The following is a 20,003-nucleotide window of genomic DNA, read 5'->3' as shown; positions in this document are numbered from 1 at the left end:
CCAACTCTGTCTCCCTGGATTATCCACCGATTGGGTTTTGTTCTCTAAAAGAGTAATTTGGCTTATCCTGGGACTGCCTTTCAAGTGCTATTAAATAAAACCCAAGTTTTAATAATACCTCCTCATTTTTGATCTTAGGGATTCACTTCTCACTCTGATTTTCAGTTTCTTTATCTACAGAATGGCAAGTCCTGCTTTGCTTATGTCATAGGGCTGTTTGGAAAGGGGAAAAAGAGAACAATCATCTATTAAACATCTGCTCAGTTCCAGGGCTTTATACACACTGAGCTATTAATACTCCTAGTCCTATAAGGCTGGTGGTATTTACCCATTTGAGCGAGGACAAAGCTGAGGCTAAGAAAAATTAAATATTTTGCCCAATTACTACACAGGTAGTAACAGAACTAGGATTTGAATGCAGGTTTGACTGGTGGCAAATCCCTGGGCTCATCCATTGTACTCGTTGGCCTGCTGTGAGCTGGTACTTAAGGAAGCACTTCATAAGTAAATTTCAATTATCCAAATTTTTCAAGTGCTCTTCTGGAGCTTTCTTTTCTCTGGGGGATACATTCTCAGTCTTTTCTTTTTAAAGATTTTATTTTTAAGTAATCTCTACACACAATGTGGGACTCGAACTTATAACCCCAAGATCAAGAGTTTCATGCTCTACCATACTGAACCGGCCAGGCACCCCTGTTTTTAATTTGATGAGCTATCGTTTCTCTATCCCGTATCATTAGATTCCCCGTCCTCATGGGTTAGTATGGTTTTTTTTTGGGGGGGGGGTTGTTTTTGGTTTTTTTTTGAGAACAAGGGGTAGTACTGACTGCATGTTTTGTTTTTGTTTTTGTTTTTGTTTTTTTAAGATTTTATTTATTTATTCGACAGAGAGAGAGACAGCCAGTGAGAGAGGGAACACAAGCAGGGGGAGTGGGAGAGGAAGAAGCAGGCTCATAGTGGAGGAGCCTGATGTGGGGCTCGATCCCAGAACGCCGGGATCACGCCCTGAGCCGAAGGCAGACGCCTAACCGCTGTGCCACCCAGGCGCCCCCTGACTGCATGTTTTTAACGTTCCATTTAAACTGTAGTAACCAGAATGGGAAGTCATGTCTTAATTTGGCTTGAGTTGGCAAACCCAGGTTGCACAATGCTTCTCCAGCTTATCACATTCATTTTCTTCTAGTTTCTTCGTCCAGACAAGCTAAAGCTTTGTTATCATCCTACCCAGTAGCCCTCAAGGGTCAGACATGCTGGAGCTTGGGTTTGAGATGAATGAGTCAGTGTTGAATCTGAGTCCAGCATCTTTAGAAATGTTGATAAGGAGGTCACAGAAGTGGGGGTACGGTTACAGAGCCTGGGACCACTTCACTTGCAAGGAAAAGCCACCGAAACCTAACTGTATTTTAGGGCCTCTGAGGCCTAAGAAAGAAGATTGTCTGTGTTTAGTGGCTTGGAGGGGGATAGTCTCTTTTATCTACATAGTTGACTGTAAAATAAAATTTCCAAATGCTGAAGAGCATGAATGGAGCTAGTGTGATCGCAGTGAGCCCATCTGCTTATTCAGGACTTATTCTCATGTTGGCTAGTGGGCCCCTGAGCTAAATGTAGTGATAAGAATAAGAAAACAAGCAAAACACTGTTATTTTTTCAGATGTTGAAGCTTTTTAGGTTCTAAAAATATTACTTTTTACCACCTTGTTTTTCCACTTTTGGCCAAAACGAAATGAAAAGAGGTTTTCTATTTTGTACAGGAATGATTTTCTCTAGTAACATTTGTAAGAAAAAATTACGTGCGGTAACAGCCACCTAATATATTTGTATATTAAAATGTCATCTCAAATGATTTGTTGTGGGTGACATATGAATAGGGAGACTAAAAACGATGAGTTTTACTGACGTAACTGATAGAATGCTAAAACAAAGGTGGCTCCTTTTTGAATATCGCCGTTTCAAAGTGGCCTTTCCAGAGAGACCTTTCTTAAGCTCCGCATCTAAAGTAACATGCGAGGCACTCCTGCCACACGGTTCAAGCTTCATGTCCTTCATTCGTGTTTCTATCATGCGTTTCCTTGTTTATATTTGCTTGTTGTCTGTCTCTCCTCCGCTGGAGTGCAAACTGTAGGCCGTGTTTTGCATAGAAACCCCCAAGTATAGAACACTGCCTATACTAGGCACCCAGTATTTGTTGAATGAATGAATCCATCTTGATTTAATTTTTTTTTTTAAAGATTTTATTTATTTGACAGAGAGAGAGACAGCCAGCGAGAGAGGGAACACAAGCAGGGGGAGCAGGAGAGGGAGAAGCAGGCTTCCCAGCAGAGCAGGGAGCCCGATGTGGGACTCGATCCCAGCACCCTGGGATCACGCCCTGAGCCGAAGGCAGACGCTCAACGACTGAGCCACCCAGGCGCCCCATGAATCCATTTTGAAAATGTAAAGTTAACCACTTCTAGGCTAACCCGCCCATTTACGATCTTCCGTTTTTGTTTTTGCTGTTGTTCCGTCTGTCGAGCTATTCTGTTTTTCTTTTCACTGTAGGTTGACTGATTTGTGGACATAATTGCAGGCACTCTGACTTACTGTAATATAGTGGAGAGCATTTATCAGACACTCGACAGAACAGGGTTTGCTGTGAGGTGTGTTATAACGAGGTTTGGCTAATAAAGTAATGGAGTTTGTGGGGTTTTAAAGAAATACGTTAGAGTGGATTTTTTTCCCCTTTTGGAAAAAATGACATCACTGACTTGTGTTTTCTTGAGTGGGGCAGAAAGAGGTGGGCTGCCAGGACTTGTTCCGAACTTTAGGTACCCAGAAGCAAGTATGTTAAGGAGGACTGAGATCCATTGTTCTAGAAGCAACTGTTGTATCCATCATCTGGGGTCGGAGGAGTGAGATCATGGGTAGAGCCCTTGTTTCAGCTGAAGACAAACCAAGTGCGGGCTGCCCAGTAGACACCATTGGATGCCTGTTAACACGGTTAGGTTGAAGCATATGGTTCTAGCCGATGGCTGGGTGGCGAACTCAGTGCCAGCTACCCTGAGGGTGCTCATTAAATAGGGGTCATCTTAGCAATAACGCCGGGCCTCCAACCAGACTTGACACTTTCGTTTTGCGATCTGTATGGGGACAGCAGGAACCACGGCTGTAGCTGAGAGGGTTTGGCGCAAGATGTTAGGAAAATCATTTCCTTTCTTGTGTTTTGGGGGATGGGAACTGAAGGGGAACAGTGCATGTCTTTGTGCCCTGAGAATCGCACGTCCTTAGAAAACGTTTTGGCCTTGACGTGGTCATGAAATACGATTTTTTAAAAGGAAGAATTTATAGAAAACTCATGTTCCTGTTGAATAATTTTAAGATTGATTTGTTATTTATATATTTCTTTCTAGTTGTGGAGTTTTTTTCTTTTTACATTGTAAAAGAAATAGGTTCTGGCTATGAAATCCAAACTCTCACTGGGGACAATAAACTTCACCAAGTCACTTGCCATGACAAAATGGCTTATTAGTCCTACTTAACACAACCCAGGAGTTGGTAAATATATTTTGATGCCCTTGTGAAGGGTTTACTTCTTGAAATAAGTCAAAAACACCTAAAATATTAAGGTGCAAATACTTCCATAGCAAATGTACTTACACATCAGAAATAAAAAACATGTAGGAGACCACGTATTGGCCTGTGGACTCAGTAAAAGAGCTGAAGATATTTTGTTTTATAGTCACATATTTTATGACAAATTTCTTTTATTTTGTACCCAATAGAAAAGCAAGTTTGGGATCTATTTACAAGTACTATACATTTACACATATTATACACAGTTAATGACTTTAAAGACAATGGGCAGAGAAACACAATATATATGGAAGAATATGCCACTGTACATGGTTTATTATCATGGTCCTTAGTGTTACTGAATTTTTACCGTAGTAATAAATACAGTTCTATATTTACACATCTTATAAAACATCTCATAAATGTATTTTTTTTCAATTCCAAGTTAAAACATCTGATCAAAATAAACATGCTTATATAAAAATAAATCTACCTAAGCGCCTTTTGGTTTGGTTGTCTTGAAGCTAATGCGGTATAATAGAAGTTACAAATTAACCCTTTGACCTTTAGTACGTAATAATTTTGTCTCTTAAAGTACTTAACACATGTATTACATACGGAATAAGCAGAGAAGTCATGTTCCTGACATCAAGTGGGCTGGTCCAGAGACAACACAGCTAAAACCGAGCTAAATAAACAGGATATGTTACCAAGGCCCTGCTGAGTCCAAAGTGGTTTCAGACGTCGTTGCTAGAGCTACTAGAGAGAACGTGTGAGCAGTTATTACGCCAGGGGATTTCATTTATGTCGGTGTGCATTTGATCATTTCCTTAAGATGCACAGTAGTTTGACTCAACTGATAAAACCACCTGCAAAAAGTGTGCACTCACCTGAAAAAACAAACAAACAAACACACCCAAATCCTCCCAGGTTGCTCACCATCTTTTCTAGGTCTTTCCATCGCCGGCCATGGCCTTTTATTCTGAGTGCTGGACAACAAGGCGTTAACAAGGAATTAGACAAAGCCGACCTCACTTCCACATGATTGCCTGCATGGCAATTTAAGAATTTAAGTTTCCTTTCCTTTCAAAATATTTGTAGGCAGTTTTACTTCACCGAGGTGGAACCACCTCGTGCTGATACACACAATGTGGCATGTCTAAAAACGATGTAAATATGACCAAGAATGCCCTACGGTATCCATTCAGGAGGGGATTGGTGACCTGGAAGGATCCTTTGGGAGGAACGGCAAACAAAGACTAAAACATCCACATGGTCATTAAAATGAAATCCTACTGGTCACAGCCTCTGCTTAGTAATGTCGGCCATTTAAAACCCTATTTTCCAAACACCTCTAACCATCTTTTAAGGGGTTTTCAGGTTTAAAACCTCTTTTGTAAGCAAGTAGTTCTGCCCCTCTCCCCAAATAATTAGATGGGTGGGTTTAAAAAGAATTCAGTTGAAATCATGGAGAATCTTTTTTGAACATTTCAAATCTGCTTTTTAAAATCTGGGGATACCTAAATGGTGTGACTGATCTATCTCTTATATCTGAATGAATTATACCAGCAGCATTTAGACTTATTTTTCACTCTCCAGTATCAACAGGTTTTCAGCTTTTTCCGCACTGAGAGATACCAAAAACAAAGCTTCCACTCAGCTCTTTTTAGTTACTGCTCTGATGTACCCAATCTCATATTTTTGGGTTCTCACTGTTTGAAAACTTTTTCTCCCACAGGTTAATTAGAGACATGGGACAAACGCCACAGATGAAAGGTGACAGCTTTCGGTCACCGGGTAAGCCGGTGGTGGCACGGCACTGGAAGGCAGGTCGTAGGCGATGCTGGCGCTGGTGAAGGTTACCAAGGCTTGGGTTGAGTCACAGGACTGCTTCTCGACATCGTCTGAGTTAATAGACATCAGGCTCGGGTTTCTCGATCTTGTCCAGAAGTGGGTTTGCTTTCCCAGGCTCCCCAGATCTTCCTTAAAATGGGGATTGAAGAGGATGTAGAGAAGGGGATTGAGGCACGCGGGAAGCGGGACAATCACCAGAAGGATAAACGTAATTACTTCAGGACTGATGAAGGTGAGATTTAGTAAGGAGGAGAAGGACAAGAAGGCCACGGGGCAGTACAGGGTACAGTTGGTGAAGAGCAACAGAGCAATGTGTTTCACCATAGAACAGTCCCACATATTCTCCAGGTCTCCCTTTTCCAAACTGCAGCAGAGCTTGGTGTAGGCAATGGTCATCACCAGGAAGCACAGGGAGTTGAGCAAGACGAGCGCGACCATGTAGCCTGTGGTGCTGGGCTCGCCGAACGGCAGGGGCAGGCAGAGCGGGGAGGCGCTGAACTCACGGCCCCCCAGCAGCGGAACCGTGGCGATGGTCAAGGCCAGCACCGCGCAGAGCAGAATGATCGCTTTCAGACTGGAGAGAGGAGTTCTCCTTTCGAATCTTGCAGAGCATTTCGCAGAGAACCCACGCTCCAGGGCTGCCAGCGTAAGCAGGAAAACAGACGATTCCGAAGCAAAAATGGACAAAAACCCGACGACTTGACAACCGACCCCCTGCTCCCACCACGCCCCATGCTGTGCGAAGCTGCCGAAAGTGAAGGCGTCCACACCAGCCAGCACAGCGCTGGAGACCCCCATGAGCGTGTTCACTGCCGCTATTAACCCGATTAGCAGTTTTATGGAGGAAATGTACAGAGGGGCTCTGAACACGGTCAAGGTCACCAAGGCATTGCAAGTCAGCGCCAAAACGGCTATGGTCCACACTCCAATTCTGATCAGCCAGCTACCAAACAGGTACTCGCAGAGCTTGAAGGGGCCTAGAAGTCCGAGGAAGAAAAAGACTGGGTATCAAACTAGCGTTTACGACTCCTGCCACATTACCTTTTTGTTTCTCTCATTAGCACACAAACAGAGAGGCCAGTAACAGCCGGAGTGACACACGGCTCCCTGTGGCATGCTCTACTTTCTTGAACTACCATGAAAACATGAACACCAGGTGCTCGTTCTGAAGCTAAACACAGAGAAACGGAGATGGGGAATGTCAATCACTGATTAAGGTCCCCCAAAGACAGCGGAGTTGGGGCCAGGTGAAAAGCCAGATCTCCTGGGCTTTTCATTGTATTTTTTTCAGAATGCTTCAAAAATGTTCTGGAAGCAGAGAAAGAGAATCCCAGGGAAATACTCCATAATATTAGAAAGGGAAGTATGGGTAGTAGAAGAGAGCATTTCGTGAAAATCTCATCCTAGGTTTATAATGACATTTGACGTTTGAGAACAAGAGAATCCAGTTGTGGAAAATAAAGTATCAACCCTTCCCAGCTGTTTTTTGTTTTTTGCAACTGGCCCATCCTGTTCCTGGGAATGGGCACTTACATGAAGTCAATATACAGTTTTTTTACTTGCCTGTATAAACTATTATTTGCTTTAATCAAACAGCTATTTAGGAAAGACGAAATTTTAAAAAATAAATGATCCCATGAAGCAAGACTGCTGTATACCAGCTCAGGCTAGATTGCTGATATCACTTAAAAAATTGCCTATGCCAGGGGTGCCAGGGTGGCTCAGTCGTTAAGCGTCTGCCTTTGGCTCGGGGCGTGATCCCGTTGTTCTGGGATCGAGCCCCGCATTGGGCTCCTCCGCTGGGAGCCTGCTTCTTCCTCTCCCACTCCCCCTGTTTGTGTTCCCTCTCTCGCTGGCTGTCTCTCTGTCAAATAAATAAATAAAATCTTAAAAAAAAAAAAGTTGCCTATGCCAGGTGTCTGGGTGGCTCAGTTGGTTAAGTGTCAGACTCTTGATTTTGGCTTAGGTCATGATCTCAGGGTTGTGAGATGGGGCCGAGAGTCATCAATGTCACTTAGCAGGGAGTCTGCTTGAGCTCTTTCCCTCCCCATCTGTTCCTCGAGGACCCCCCCCCCCGCACGCAGCCTGTGCACGCTCCCCCCTCAAGTAAATAATAAATAAATAAGTAAAATCTTTAAAAAAATTGCATATGCTTCTAACTACATGATTGATTCTCTAATTTTCATTGATCTGAATCAAGTCAAACCCTATCTATGAATGGGGACCAACTCTAGGGAATGGACATTTCTATTTCAAAGCTCCCCACGGGGAGGGATATAAGGGCCTCAAAGGCAGCACAGACTTTGCTTTGAAGCGTCGCCAATATGTCAGTGATGGCCTCAGAGTCAGCGGTGGGCGCTGCGCTGCTGGGACCCTTCTCACCTGGGGCAGGTGAGCACTGCGCCGAATGAAGGGCTTTCAGGTCTTCCTCAAAGTCCAGCAGGAAATCTTCAAGATCACGCTCATCTGCAGGAAGGAGAGGCCCTGGAATGATGGGTTCTGTCTCTCTTTCCTGGGGACCACAGCCCAGGACCACATCCTCGAGATATGAAAGGTCACAGAGGGAACTGAAGGCCAGATGGCCCACTTTTCCTGGGGCTCCGGCTTTCTGGAAATCTATCACAAAGCTGCCTTGGGGTGTCCTACTCGAGCTACTATGTGACGTAGTATTGCAGATGAACTGGGGGTGGGGGAGGGTAACCCCAGGCTCCGGGCCATAACACCTTAGCTCTCTCATTCTGTCCTTGTTCCCTGCAGCTCAGGAGGGCCCCAAACTGCACGACCTAAATTAGAGAGAGGCTGGGGGCCTCTCTTTATCCAATTTTCCAACGCTTAGATAGCTAGAGTGCAAAGGTTCTGGGCTGTGTTCTCCGAGCTCGAGAAGGAGAATCAGATGTAGTGTCTTCCCCGGGGAAATTCTGCTTCACAAAGGACAAATCAAGTTACTGCTCGGTGCTCAGTTTGGCAGCTATTTATGAAATCGGAGTTGTGTGATCTAACATATAGAATCACTGCCCTGCAACATAAACTCCGTGAAGAGCTTTGTCTTTCTTGTCCATTGCGTTCCTCCTGGCACACAGTAGCACTCTTATTTTTTTTTTCCTGAGTGAATATATATAGTAGAAATTAGCATGGATGAAGCAGGAAACTAAGGGGAAAACATGAGCCAGATACATGCTGTGGCCTCAAAAAAAAAGCCAAGGGCTCAAAGATCAGCTCCTTAAACCGACGTGTGTGCATGAGGAGATGGTAAGGTAACATGCGGACAGACGAATCACACTTGCTTGGGAATCAACAAATCATTAGGGCCCAAAGGAGGAGAAGCCAGTCTGTTTAGACTCTGTGCAAACTTGCAAGGTTGGCAGGGAAAGGAAAGTGGGGGCCGCCAGGGCGCCTCCTCATTACCACAGGTGTGGTTTCAGGTGCATTGCTGTCTGTTGAAGTAAGGTCTTACTTCAAGGAAAGCCAGGGCTTTACAGACATTATCTCATTTCACCTTCCTGACAGATGCCTCTATGGGGGGTGGGAGGGGAGAATGTTTTAGAATTAGTTGGATGAGAAGTGGGATTCTTAAGCCCTTCTGCTGACATATGGAGGCATCTAAATGCCTATACTGTCTGTTCCTCTCAGGCCATGAGAAAAAAAATGGATTTTATCTTCTGGAGAAAACCACTCAGAAACATGTTTTTAAAAAAAGGTTTCCATAAGGATGAGGCCCTTTTAAAAGCTTATGGAAATATTAACATCAATATTAAGAATTCCCCCTGAGGGTAGTCTATGCTAAGGGGGGTCAAATTATAAACAAAAGTATGAAGAAATCGCTTACAGAAAAGATGAACTTTTAGAATGAATCCTAAGGGATATCTCTCTTTCTCTGGGAGTCTTGAAGTCTTCTCTGGGATGGACTGCCAGCTTGCTGGGGCTGGTTACACAGGGACTTGTCTGGAGTTAAATGACCTGTTTGATGACTTTTCAAGACCCTTCTATATATAATTTCATCACTGCGACATAGCAGGTCTTACCTTGAACTTGAAACATTCCAGCATCTTTCTTATGAAGCTCATCTGTACTGCTGTTGTCCTCTTTATTCCATTGATTAGAAATTTTATAGACATTCTCACACACTCCAAATGCACAACACTGGTAGGCATAAGGCATTTCTATAACCCTTTAAATGAACAACACCAAGCAAAAAACACATCCTTAAAGACACAGGTTGTTAAATATAGTGTTCGTCTTCTTTCACTCAGTAATTCTGTCTTTGGATCTTAGCCTTAATTAAGAAACTAAAATATTAACTGGGTACAAAGATGTTCATTACTGTGCTGTTTATAATAACAATGGACTTATTAAAAATCATTGCCATGAAATGTTGATAATTGCTGAGGCTGAGTGATGCATGTATTATATTATTTTCTCCACTTTGGTGCTTGAAAATTTCCATAATAAAGAAGTTAAAAAATGACTGCTAGGGAAATTTCAGCACCATTAAAAAGTGCTTATAGTCTGACATAATGTAATGAAAACATGACGTAGGTCTGTATATGTACTGTGGTTCTAACGATTAGAAATACATTGGAAACAAAGTCTGCGAGGAAAAAAAATAAAAAGTTGTTTAGAGGGTATTTTTAGATTTTTACTCTCTTCTACTTTCCAAACTCTCTTTTGGGGTTATGGTTTTAAAAGTATGTAAAATGTACTGTGGTTTAAAAACTATGTATATATATATGTATATATACACACACACATATATATATATATGTAATAAGCATAACAGGTTTTAAGGAGCATTACTTCCTCAAAGAAATATAAATTTAGTACATTTTATTAGAACATATAACAAGCTAGATAAATTGAAAAACGTAAGCAGGACTACATAACGTTATCATGTTATTTCATTACGTTTCCTAGTTTATGTCCCATGGATCGATGTTTTTCGAATTCTTCCCATGAACGCTAGGATTCTGGGAAGCACCTTTGAGAAAGAAAGGAAATGTGATCAGGAAGATGCGGTCCCCCCTTCAGGGCTTGTCCTAACAATGCCCCAGGGGTGGGGGACTTGAGGGCATGAAACGCAATTCAAAAGAGTCCCATGACCTCATAAATTTCGAAAACTACTATAACACGTCTATTATTTCGCATGACCACAAATGTATCTTATTAGTTTTAATGAGAAACTCACTTGAGTTCTGGAAAGTTTTCAGATGATATCAAGCTCTGTAAGGCATGGTTTCCTGTTAATTTTAAGTGAGTTAAACCATGTAACCCCGTTACAGGAAAAGACGACAGGCGGTTGGAGGATAGGTCCCTGCAAAACATCAAACAACAATTGGCTTTTGGTCTGTTCAGCAGAAAGCATCGATGTTAAAAAAAAAAAACAAACAAACCTAAAGATTATTAAACTGCTCCATAAGAACTTCTAAGCAGGGTCCATATCCTTCATGGTAAAAATACCCATTTTGTATAGCTCCTGAAAACTTTTCGATTTACAATCAGAATTGCCCGGGGAACGTGTTTTAGTCACATCCAAACTGTAATTTCTACGTTCAGCTTCATTTTGCCAGGTGGGGACATCAAAAATCAGTGGAAGGTGCTACATCTAATTTGAAAAGTGATGGTGAGTGGATTAAGTTGGGGGGGAGGGGAAGACGCGGGCACGTTTTATTCCCTTTCCTCCCGTGCACTCTGACCAGCAACTTCTCTCTCTGTTCGACAAGGGAGAAGGGAGAGGAAGGCATAAGAAGGGGGGGGGGGTTGCGGAGAGGGGTGGGAAATGGGACAGGAAAGTTTTCTCTCAGGATGGCAAATGTGAACTGAAAACGCTTTGGAACTGAAATGACATCTTATTCCACCCCACCTGATTGCTCAGCGAAAATGGAAAATTTCACCTCAATAACCAGAACCAGCTGTCACCCTGATCTTCAATTACACACGTCAGGGCCACCGTGGCCTTGGCGGCGCGGGGTGGGGGGGTAGGGGGAGTGAGGGGCTCCTCTCCGGTCTGACTCAGCTCCAGTGCGGGGAGCACTAAGGCCTGGGCAGTCTGTGCTCAGGGGCCTCTTCGGCAAAACCGACATTTTTGATGAATTTAGGTGACCCCCCTCAATTATTTAAAACATGCCATAAGCAAGTCACGAAATACTCACAGCTTTCTTAGAGATGGCAAAGTGGAAAATGCATTGGGATGAATGATGGCAATTTTGTTCCAGGCTAAATTCCTATTTAAAAAAAAAAATAAGGCAAATGAGAGGATTATATATTCTTAAAAAAGTTGTGTGACGTTTTACCATATATATTACATTTTTCTGCCAGATTTTAACTTCCATTCAGGACAAAACAATGAGCTTATCAACTCAGCCCTTAGGTAAAGATATTACTATAAAATGACTGAAGAGGGAACTTTAAATCAACCTTGTTTTAAATCAATCAAGGAAAAATCATGCAGGTGGATATTTTAGATTTTACTCTCTGTTTGCTAGAAAGTAGACTGAAACAGGCTTGTGAAATTTTATGAGGGCGTTTCTGAGATGAGTGGGGGTGGAGGAGGCGTAAGAGACAGGACCTTCTGAGGGTCTTCCTCTGACAAATTCCAAGTGGATGAAATGACCTGAATGTTTAACAAAACTCAGCAACGCTTTCTGTACATTGTCAGGTATGTCAGGCTGCAAGAGAAACACTGAGAAGTATTAAAAAAAAAAAAAAAAGAATTTCCAGTAAAGGAGATGCACGTTTAAATTCTTAACTGCAAAATAAACCGAAAGGGGCTAATATGTTGGAAATAAAATCCTTTAATAATGAGGCAAACCTACAATTTATGGAGAAATAAAATTCACTACACACACACACACACACACACACACTGAAATGTAGATGATTCAGCAGGAATAAGAACTTCCACATTTCAAAAAAGGAACAGTGAACTTAAAATTTGTCTTTTTAAAATGCCTAATGAGTGTAGCGAAAGTGGAGACATCTGAGGAAATTGAAAGTGATCACAGTCAACTTTTCTCTGGCGTAGATGAGGGGTTTATTTATGATACTGGGCCTCCCGAGTTACCTTGGAGAAATGGTCTTCACAGAACACTCATATTCTCATCTGAAAGGCTCCCTAAACTGGATGAAACGGGAAGGCTTTCTATTTTGATCCGCCGGGATTCCAGAACAGAAAGCAGTTTGGCTAGCAAGGGGAGGCCACGGCAGGGAAGGAGTGGGGAAGCTCCAAACGGGCTTGGGTGATTGAGTGAGGAGACTGTCTTCTCCTGAGCTGCTCCTAAAGTCTCTGTCCAGTGAGGGGAGCAGGTCCTACCCTCTGTCAAAGTCTCTGGTGGCTTTAAGGGGAACATGGGTGCCCCCGGTGAGCCTCACAGAGGGCAATATCAGGATTGGAGGCCAAGTCCTGCCACGGGGCTTTATAGCATTTTGACTGGATTTCGAGTAAATATGGGAGAATTTGTATGCTCAAAGGACTGTAATTCCTCTCCTATTTGTACACCCGAGTGCTGGAATCCCCCCAGCAGCCCCCAAGGAGCCATTTCCGCTCTCCCGCCCTGTTCCGTGCCTGGGGCTGACCCTGGAGGCAGCACCCTACTGCTCGCAGTTGGATTCCCAGTGGAAGCCCAGGACAGAGAACTTGGGCACTGGTGCTCCTTCTCTGCTTTGGAAGCTTGTCTCTGGTGGCAGCTGCACGCTTTCTCAACCACGGCCTCCCTTCTCTGTGCCCCTGTCCCTGCAGCTTCGGCCTTGGCCATGTTGTTGGTTTCTGCACACCCATCGCTCGCGTGCTCCCGGCCAAGCCCCGCACAAGTGACTCTTCATTAGCAACGTCTGGGGTGAAATCTACTTCCTGCCAAGACCCTTACTGAGCTACCTTAAAAGGGCATACACTTGTTGTAATAGTGATAACAACGAGAATAATAATGATACTATTGCATATTTACTATGTGTCAGGTTTGGTTATGAGTTGTGGGTTTTTGTTTTTGTTTTACATGGATTGTCTCATGGCTGTCACCACAACTCTAAGAGGTAAGTGTTACCAGCAGCCCCATTTTCCTGGTGAGGAGTAAGTACACAGCATTCAGTGACCTGCTCAAGGTCACTGAATCATCTCAGGAGCTGGGATTCAAACTCAAGCTGACTGACATCAGAGTCCCCGATCTTTTTGCTCAGAACATGTTTGAAATTCTTAAGTAAATAATGAGAGAGCCACTGCACTATACCCTGGGGTCAGACGATGAAAAAGTTCTGGTCATTTTTAGGTAGGGCACAGTCTACGCTTGGCAGTGCTGAGTGTTGGGTCCTGTAGCAGAGACCGTGCAAAGGGCATCAGCAGAGCAGTACGGGCTCTTGTTCTTACAAGGGCACGAGCAGGGGGCAAGTCAAGAGTGGGGAGGAATCCGACGGGCAGCAGGAACAGGGGAACTAGCCACCATGTGTCAGAGGCCTGGGAACATGTGGGTGGGAGTCGGGAGATTGTACTAGGAGGTTGGAGTCAGATTTTGAAGGGCGGTGCTGGGAAGTCTAGGCTTGATCTTGAAGGGGGCTAACGAGATTCTTGAAGCAGGGAAGCACCATGATGAGATTTCTATTTGAGAAAGATTCTCTTCAGAGAATGGGATGAATGAGTGGAGACGATGGCGGAAAGGGTGGTTAGGCGGATGATGGTGGTGACCCAGCGAAGTCATTCCGTGGGCCTGTGGCAGAAGAGTGGATGAACTGGAGGTGGCAGAGTTTGGTGAGTGACAGATATGAGGTCTAAGGGGCAGGAGGAATTCAGGGAGACTCGGACACGGAGTCTTCAAGGTCTGTGTCCCGTTCTTCTGGTGTCGTTAGAGGTCAGCCTTTTGTTTTGTGTGTATACGAAAAAAACATATATGTATTTTTGGTGAGAACATTTAAGTTCTATTATATTAGCAAATTCCAATGACATAATACAGTGTTATCAACTATATCAGCCTTTTAAAATGGAACTGACTTTTGGAAAGAGCCAGAACTCCAACTGGGTGAAAAAGGTAATGAAATTAGGTAATGTATTTTTGTTTCACATTTATTAAAATAAAAGTAGAACTTCACAAGCTGATACCAAAATTAAGGAACGGGCAACATATTTAAATTCAGAACAAGATAGTTTTCAAGATAAATTTTTAGGAGAAGATGTTTTGAGGAATGATATTATTTTACGAGGATATAGTCTCTTAAGTGGTAAGAAAAACCTTAGGGGGTCGCCTGGGTGGCTCAGTTGGTTAAGCGCCAATGCTTAATTTTGGCTCAGGTCATGATTTCAGGGTCGTGAGACTGAGCTCCTTGTCGGGCTCTGTGTTCAGTGGGGAGTTTGCTTGGGATTCTCTCTCTCCCTCTGCCCCTCCCCCTCCCCAGTCACTCTCTCTCTCTAAAATAAATAAATAAATCTAAAACAAAAAACCCCAACACTTTAGGGGAAAAAAGGGGTTTTTAACAAAATATACCAGCGTTTAAACATTACATACTGTCATTATGCATCAAAATTACATTGAAATTCAGTTTCAAGATGAAAAAGATCTGTCACAGAAAACAATCCGTTACCAAGTTGTTTTTTTTTTTAAATTTATGGTTAATATATGGTATTTTCGCTCATAAAATGAATTAGATACTGTATTTACAATTCTCAGTCATCTGATCAGCAGCAGCGTTTTCCAGGGCATCTGTGCTCAAACCTTAGTGCACTTGTTAATATGCAGATTGGACCCACCTGAGAGAGTCTAACTCAGGAGGCAGGTGAGGGCCTGGAGCCTGAATTCTTTACANTAACTTTGAGACACACACCGAGAACTGTTTACCCAGGAAAAATGAACAGGCAAGAAGAATTGTATGGGCATCCCATTTCTGTGTGGAAAACGATCCCTACCAATTCCAGGCTGCTGACAGAAACACGTTTCGTAGGCAAGTCAACAGCTTGGCCTCCTTCTTCTTTATCCAAGTTCCAGGTCAGAGAGCAGATTGCAAATTTAAGACTTTTGAATATATTCCCGAAAATTATCACGAGCAAGAGATTTGCCTTTTCATAGCATAAATAGGCACAAAGGTCCAACAACACCCGTATACAGCGGAAAGAAAATACTGGGGCAGAAAGCGCTCTGTGTTGGGGAAGGAGCTGGGAGGCAGTACTCACAGAGCTCGGAGGCTAAGCAGCTGCTGGAAAGTGTCACCTTTAATTTCATAGATCTCATTATGCCGCAGGTCTCTGAAATGACAGAGTTCCACAGATTGATTTCAAAGTCACTGGTTTCAAAGATTAGTCTTCAGAGAACTTCTACAGACAGATTACCTGCCCTCAAAGGAACGAGGTGTGACTATCAAGTGACTGATTTAAAAGTTTTTGTTTTGCTTAAAGAAGAACATTTCAATTTATACACTTAAGTGTTGCCTCTCTTTCGAAGCAACGAGTTCCTCTGGGTGGGCGTAAAACTGAGTTCCAAACGCCAGCCTCATTCAATCCCTAGGTGCCTGGTCTGCCTTTTGAGCCTTTCTAGTGTTCTCTGAGGGTCTTTAAGAGAGTCAAATCCTTACCTTTTAAAGACAGATTTGCCTTTTTTTCTCTCTTAATCACCCAAAGGCTTTCAGAGAAAAACGAAGTGGGGAAAAATAGATGGTTAATATCGTTTTGATCAAAACCGAAGTATGACTTTAAAGCAATAAGGCTGTTGTTTTGCGGAGGCAATTTTAAGAAAGGAACGTTAAAATGTTTCCTGCATACGTAGCATCAATGGCATCTCGAATATGACAAATACGGCACCCCCTCTAAAGATGCCTATTGTGAAACAAACACGCAACAAACCCAAGTCCCTCCCATATTTACAAATAATACCGCTAGTTGGATATGTAAGTTCAGAAAAATCCCCAAACTCCTCAGCACCAATCTGGGGTGGAAAGAGCACAATAAATGCTTTACTCACAGTACAATGCATGGTAAAATAATATTATCTATGTTCCCCAAGTTAATAGCCATCCTACACAGTCACACCTTGTGCGTATGAGAAGGGAAAGCACCAAATGTCTCCCCAGTGAATCACGGGGGCAACAAACCAATGACCCCTGCAAATGTGAGTTTTGGCTCTTGTTTTTTGTTAAGTGACTTTGAGACCTATAGACATACATTTTCTGAAGCTTTTGGCAGACCGAAAAACTGGGTAAATCTTCTAGCAGGTTGTAAGATAGATCTCTGGAAAACAGAAGGTACAAAAGGGAAAATCTGTTACATATTAATCCTAAGGAAACATGTTTTGCTCTCCTTTCCCCTCCAAGATGATATGTCTCCCAAAGGCAGACTCTGAATGTTTCCCCAGTCCTGACACGGAGCAGGTAGTCATAGGCATTATTGGATTAAGCACAGATCCAAACGTTTACTGAAATGTAGCTGTTGTACTTCTTTAATTGATTTAAATAATTTACTTAACGAATTTATTTATATTTTCTTAGTGATGATCTACCATGTTCTAGCTATTATCTTACTGAAATGAGTACAAATTAAATTAAATAATTGTGCCTCTCTAAGAGCTGCTATATCTCTGCAGCTAAGAGAATCATTGTTGGTTCTTTTCTAATCAACTAAAAAAAAAAAAAAACCAACAACAATTCAAAACACAGCACTAACTTTGAAATCAATCACTGCAAGGGGGAAAAATCTAAGAAAGTCTTCAGCCAAAACTCAACAAATTAGAGAATAACAAAAACATCTGGACATATTTATAGTATAATATAACTAATCTAAAACAAGCCACGGTAATTTGCAGAAAGCTTAAAAAATGAAAGCTGGTAGGTAAAGTAACATAGATACTTAAAAAAAATCTTGTCTCATGTTTAAAAAGTTATCAGCTAATCAACGAACACACTTTCATGCTTGATTCTAATTCTTAAAACCAGATCACCACTACGCAACTGAAAAATCCATAGTTTTCTAAGAGGCTTTTAAATTATTTTGTGCTTGTAATTGAGCACTCTGTTCGACATTTATTGAACAAATGGAATTTATCTAGAAAGACAGTTCATTTACTACACATAATAATGCAGATGAAGCTGTTTGCCAACACAAATTTGTAGTTTATACTAGAGGTTTGAAAGACCAAACCAAAAATGAAAAAACTCCAAACCACACCCCACACCTATGCACAAATGCATCCGGTTAACAAAATGGTGTATATTTAAAAAAATAGTGAATGTGATAAAATGGACACACATATCATCACAGCTGATAATAACTTGGTTCACTCGTTTCCACAGACAACAAGGGGAGAAATCTGTATACCTCATAGTGGAGATACAGAAAACCTCCTTCGACTACCTTCTGCCTACTTTCTACCTAATGATTTTCATGGCTAACACTTACCAAGCACTTCTTAACTACAGACACCATGTTTACAGCTTTACCTAAATTATTTCATTTAATCCTTGTGGTCACCTTATGAGGAAGTTACTAATTATCACCAGACAGTGTGAAATAATTTGCTGGTGAAAGATCACCAGCTTCTTAGTGGGGAAAGCCACACACGGTCAAGTAATTCCCCTGGAGGTGAAGAAACTTGGGGGGCAATTTCAACAGTGAAGTTTCCTCATGTAACAGGCACTCCGCGGATGATTCAGTCAAAGGAGGGGAGCTCGCAGACCTAGGCTTCTAGAACATAGAGAAGACTGTAGTAGAGTTGAGACCCTGAGTTCTACTCTCAACTTCAACCGATTCTTAAACTTGGTCGATACACGGCCAAAGCATTATGCCTTTTTCAGTCCTCCTTAAAGGAGAAGGTACCCGTTCAGCCGATCTTGCAGGGAGTTGTTAAGAACACATCAAAATTAGAGGTTGAAGTGCTTTGAAACTGACAAGCTCCTGTGGTTAGTGTATTTCTGTTCTTTCACACCTTTCAAGTTTCAAATGGAGGAAAGAAGAGCTTGAAGAAAGAATAACGGTCTGAGGGGAGGGAGAAAGATGTTGACTAAGAGCTAACACTGCCTAAGAGTTTACAGGGTTCCAGGTGTGGGTATACGCATTTGACATGTAGTAACTCACTTAATCTTCATGATGGTCCTCTGGAGGAAGTGGCTGTATCTCTATTTTATAGATTGGGAGATGGAGCCTCAGAAGGAATAAATCACTTCCTCAAGATATCTTGCTGGTATAGAGAGAGACTGGATTTGAACCAGAAACACAGACCTCAGAGCCTTTGCTCTGAACCAATTTGCCAGTCAGCCGCCATTGATGCAGTTCTAGCCCTGGGTGGTTTACTGTTTGCGATGTGACTTAGTGGAGACAGATGCAGTTTAAATACTGGCTGCTTACATGCTAGTTACAGCATGTGAAATTCTAGTCCTGTCATCGAGCCAGTTTCCTCGAGAAATGAAGATAATTACACCTGGGTGTGGTAGGTGGAATTCTAAGATGGCCCCTAAGATGGCCACCACCTGATATACATGTACTTTCTCCCGGTTATCCAGTCAAACTTCCTGTATTTGATTTGGACTCTGCTCCTTTCTTGAAGTGTGACTTCGACAAATGTGCTTCGCTTCCCTAATTCTCAGTTTCCTCATCTGTATCTACAACTCAGAGGGCGATGTGGAGTGAAGGAGACTTACTCCATATTCCCTGCCCTTCTACATGGATGGCTGACTCCAAGGCTGTGTTGTGTTCGTGCAACCCCATATCACTGAACTACTGAAGTCTGAAGTGGCTAGGGGGCTGGGGTGGGGGAAGGCAGACTCATTTGGCAGACATTCCCATTCTTCCACTTAACATTTGTAGTGTTGCTTGTAGTTCTGCTATGAGGTGAAGCCTGTGGTGGAATTATAGGCGTTTGACTGACACAGATGTCTCCCGTGTGAGAACAGAGCCATGACAGGAGACTAAGGGTCCGTTCGTTAAGTCTCCACAGTGCAGGAGAGGATGACAGTAGGGTTGGGAGTTGAGGGAGAAGGCTAAAAATGGAAGGTCAAAACAAGGCTCTTCAAACTCCTGTAAACTACTATTCAGAAGGGAAAAGCAGAGGGAAAGAAAAAGCTCCAAGTCACCAGAAATCACATATGCAAACGGTTTAACCGCTAGTTGGAAACATGAGAACGCGGCACCCACAACTATACCGGTAGAATGTTTGGTCGCCTTTATCAAGGTTTGTATGGGTCCGATAACTTAATTTTTTATTTTGGCATCCACATTGGGTTTTTGATCCATTATGCAACTTTTTTCTGCTCTGCAAAGCCTCGAAGGGGGAAATGAAGTTATCTAGGCTTGTTCATAGCCCTTTTCTCACAAGAAATGTGTGCCAGTTGAGACTCTAACGGGGACTGACTGGAACTTGGGAACAAAGGGTGCGCTGCCACCATTACTGGGGTCACATCAGAGAACCACTTCCCCGCCCTGTTGGAGCCCAGCAAGGAAAGAACCTTCTTCCCTTTTCAAGGATTATTGAAAGAACGCCTGCCATTTCGCTCCTAAATGGAGGTTGCCTATCTACACAACGTCGCTGCCTTCCTGATACGCACAGCACTTGCAGATCAGGTAGCTGGTCACAGGCGGTTTGAGGAAGAGATGAGATCTGGGCTCCAGTTAAAGTCCTGTTGAAACACAAGCCAGGCATAATTCT

The 20,003-nt window shown here is 42.8% G+C and overlaps 1 protein-coding gene across 1 annotated transcript in view; it reads right to left on the bottom strand.

Annotated features, from left to right (window-relative positions):
- Positions 1 to 3,624: 3,624 nt before the first annotated feature.
- The window catches only part of LGR5 (leucine rich repeat containing G protein-coupled receptor 5), a 123,450-nt gene continuing 107,071 nt past the window's right edge, over positions 3,625 to 20,003 (bottom strand). Inside the window, exons 11-18 of the mRNA XM_008684389.2 lie at positions 19,903 to 19,974; positions 16,532 to 16,597; positions 15,548 to 15,619; positions 11,550 to 11,621; positions 10,586 to 10,711; positions 9,426 to 9,571; positions 7,786 to 7,869; positions 3,625 to 6,380 (exon numbers count right to left, since the gene is read on the bottom strand). Coding sequence (XP_008682611.2) covers positions 5,293 to 6,380; positions 7,786 to 7,869; positions 9,426 to 9,571; positions 10,586 to 10,711; positions 11,550 to 11,621; positions 15,548 to 15,619; positions 16,532 to 16,597; positions 19,903 to 19,974 — 1,726 coding nt within the window. The 3' untranslated portion in view covers positions 3,625 to 5,292. The remainder of the gene's footprint in view (positions 6,381 to 7,785; positions 7,870 to 9,425; positions 9,572 to 10,585; positions 10,712 to 11,549; positions 11,622 to 15,547; positions 15,620 to 16,531; positions 16,598 to 19,902; positions 19,975 to 20,003) is intronic.

The sequence above is a fragment of the Ursus maritimus genome, unplaced genomic scaffold (genome assembly GCF_017311325.1).
Source record: "Ursus maritimus isolate PB19 unplaced genomic scaffold, ASM1731132v1 scaffold_21, whole genome shotgun sequence".
Taxonomy (NCBI): domain Eukaryota; kingdom Metazoa; phylum Chordata; class Mammalia; order Carnivora; family Ursidae; genus Ursus; species Ursus maritimus.
This window is presented reverse-complemented; position numbering and strand designations above follow the sequence as displayed.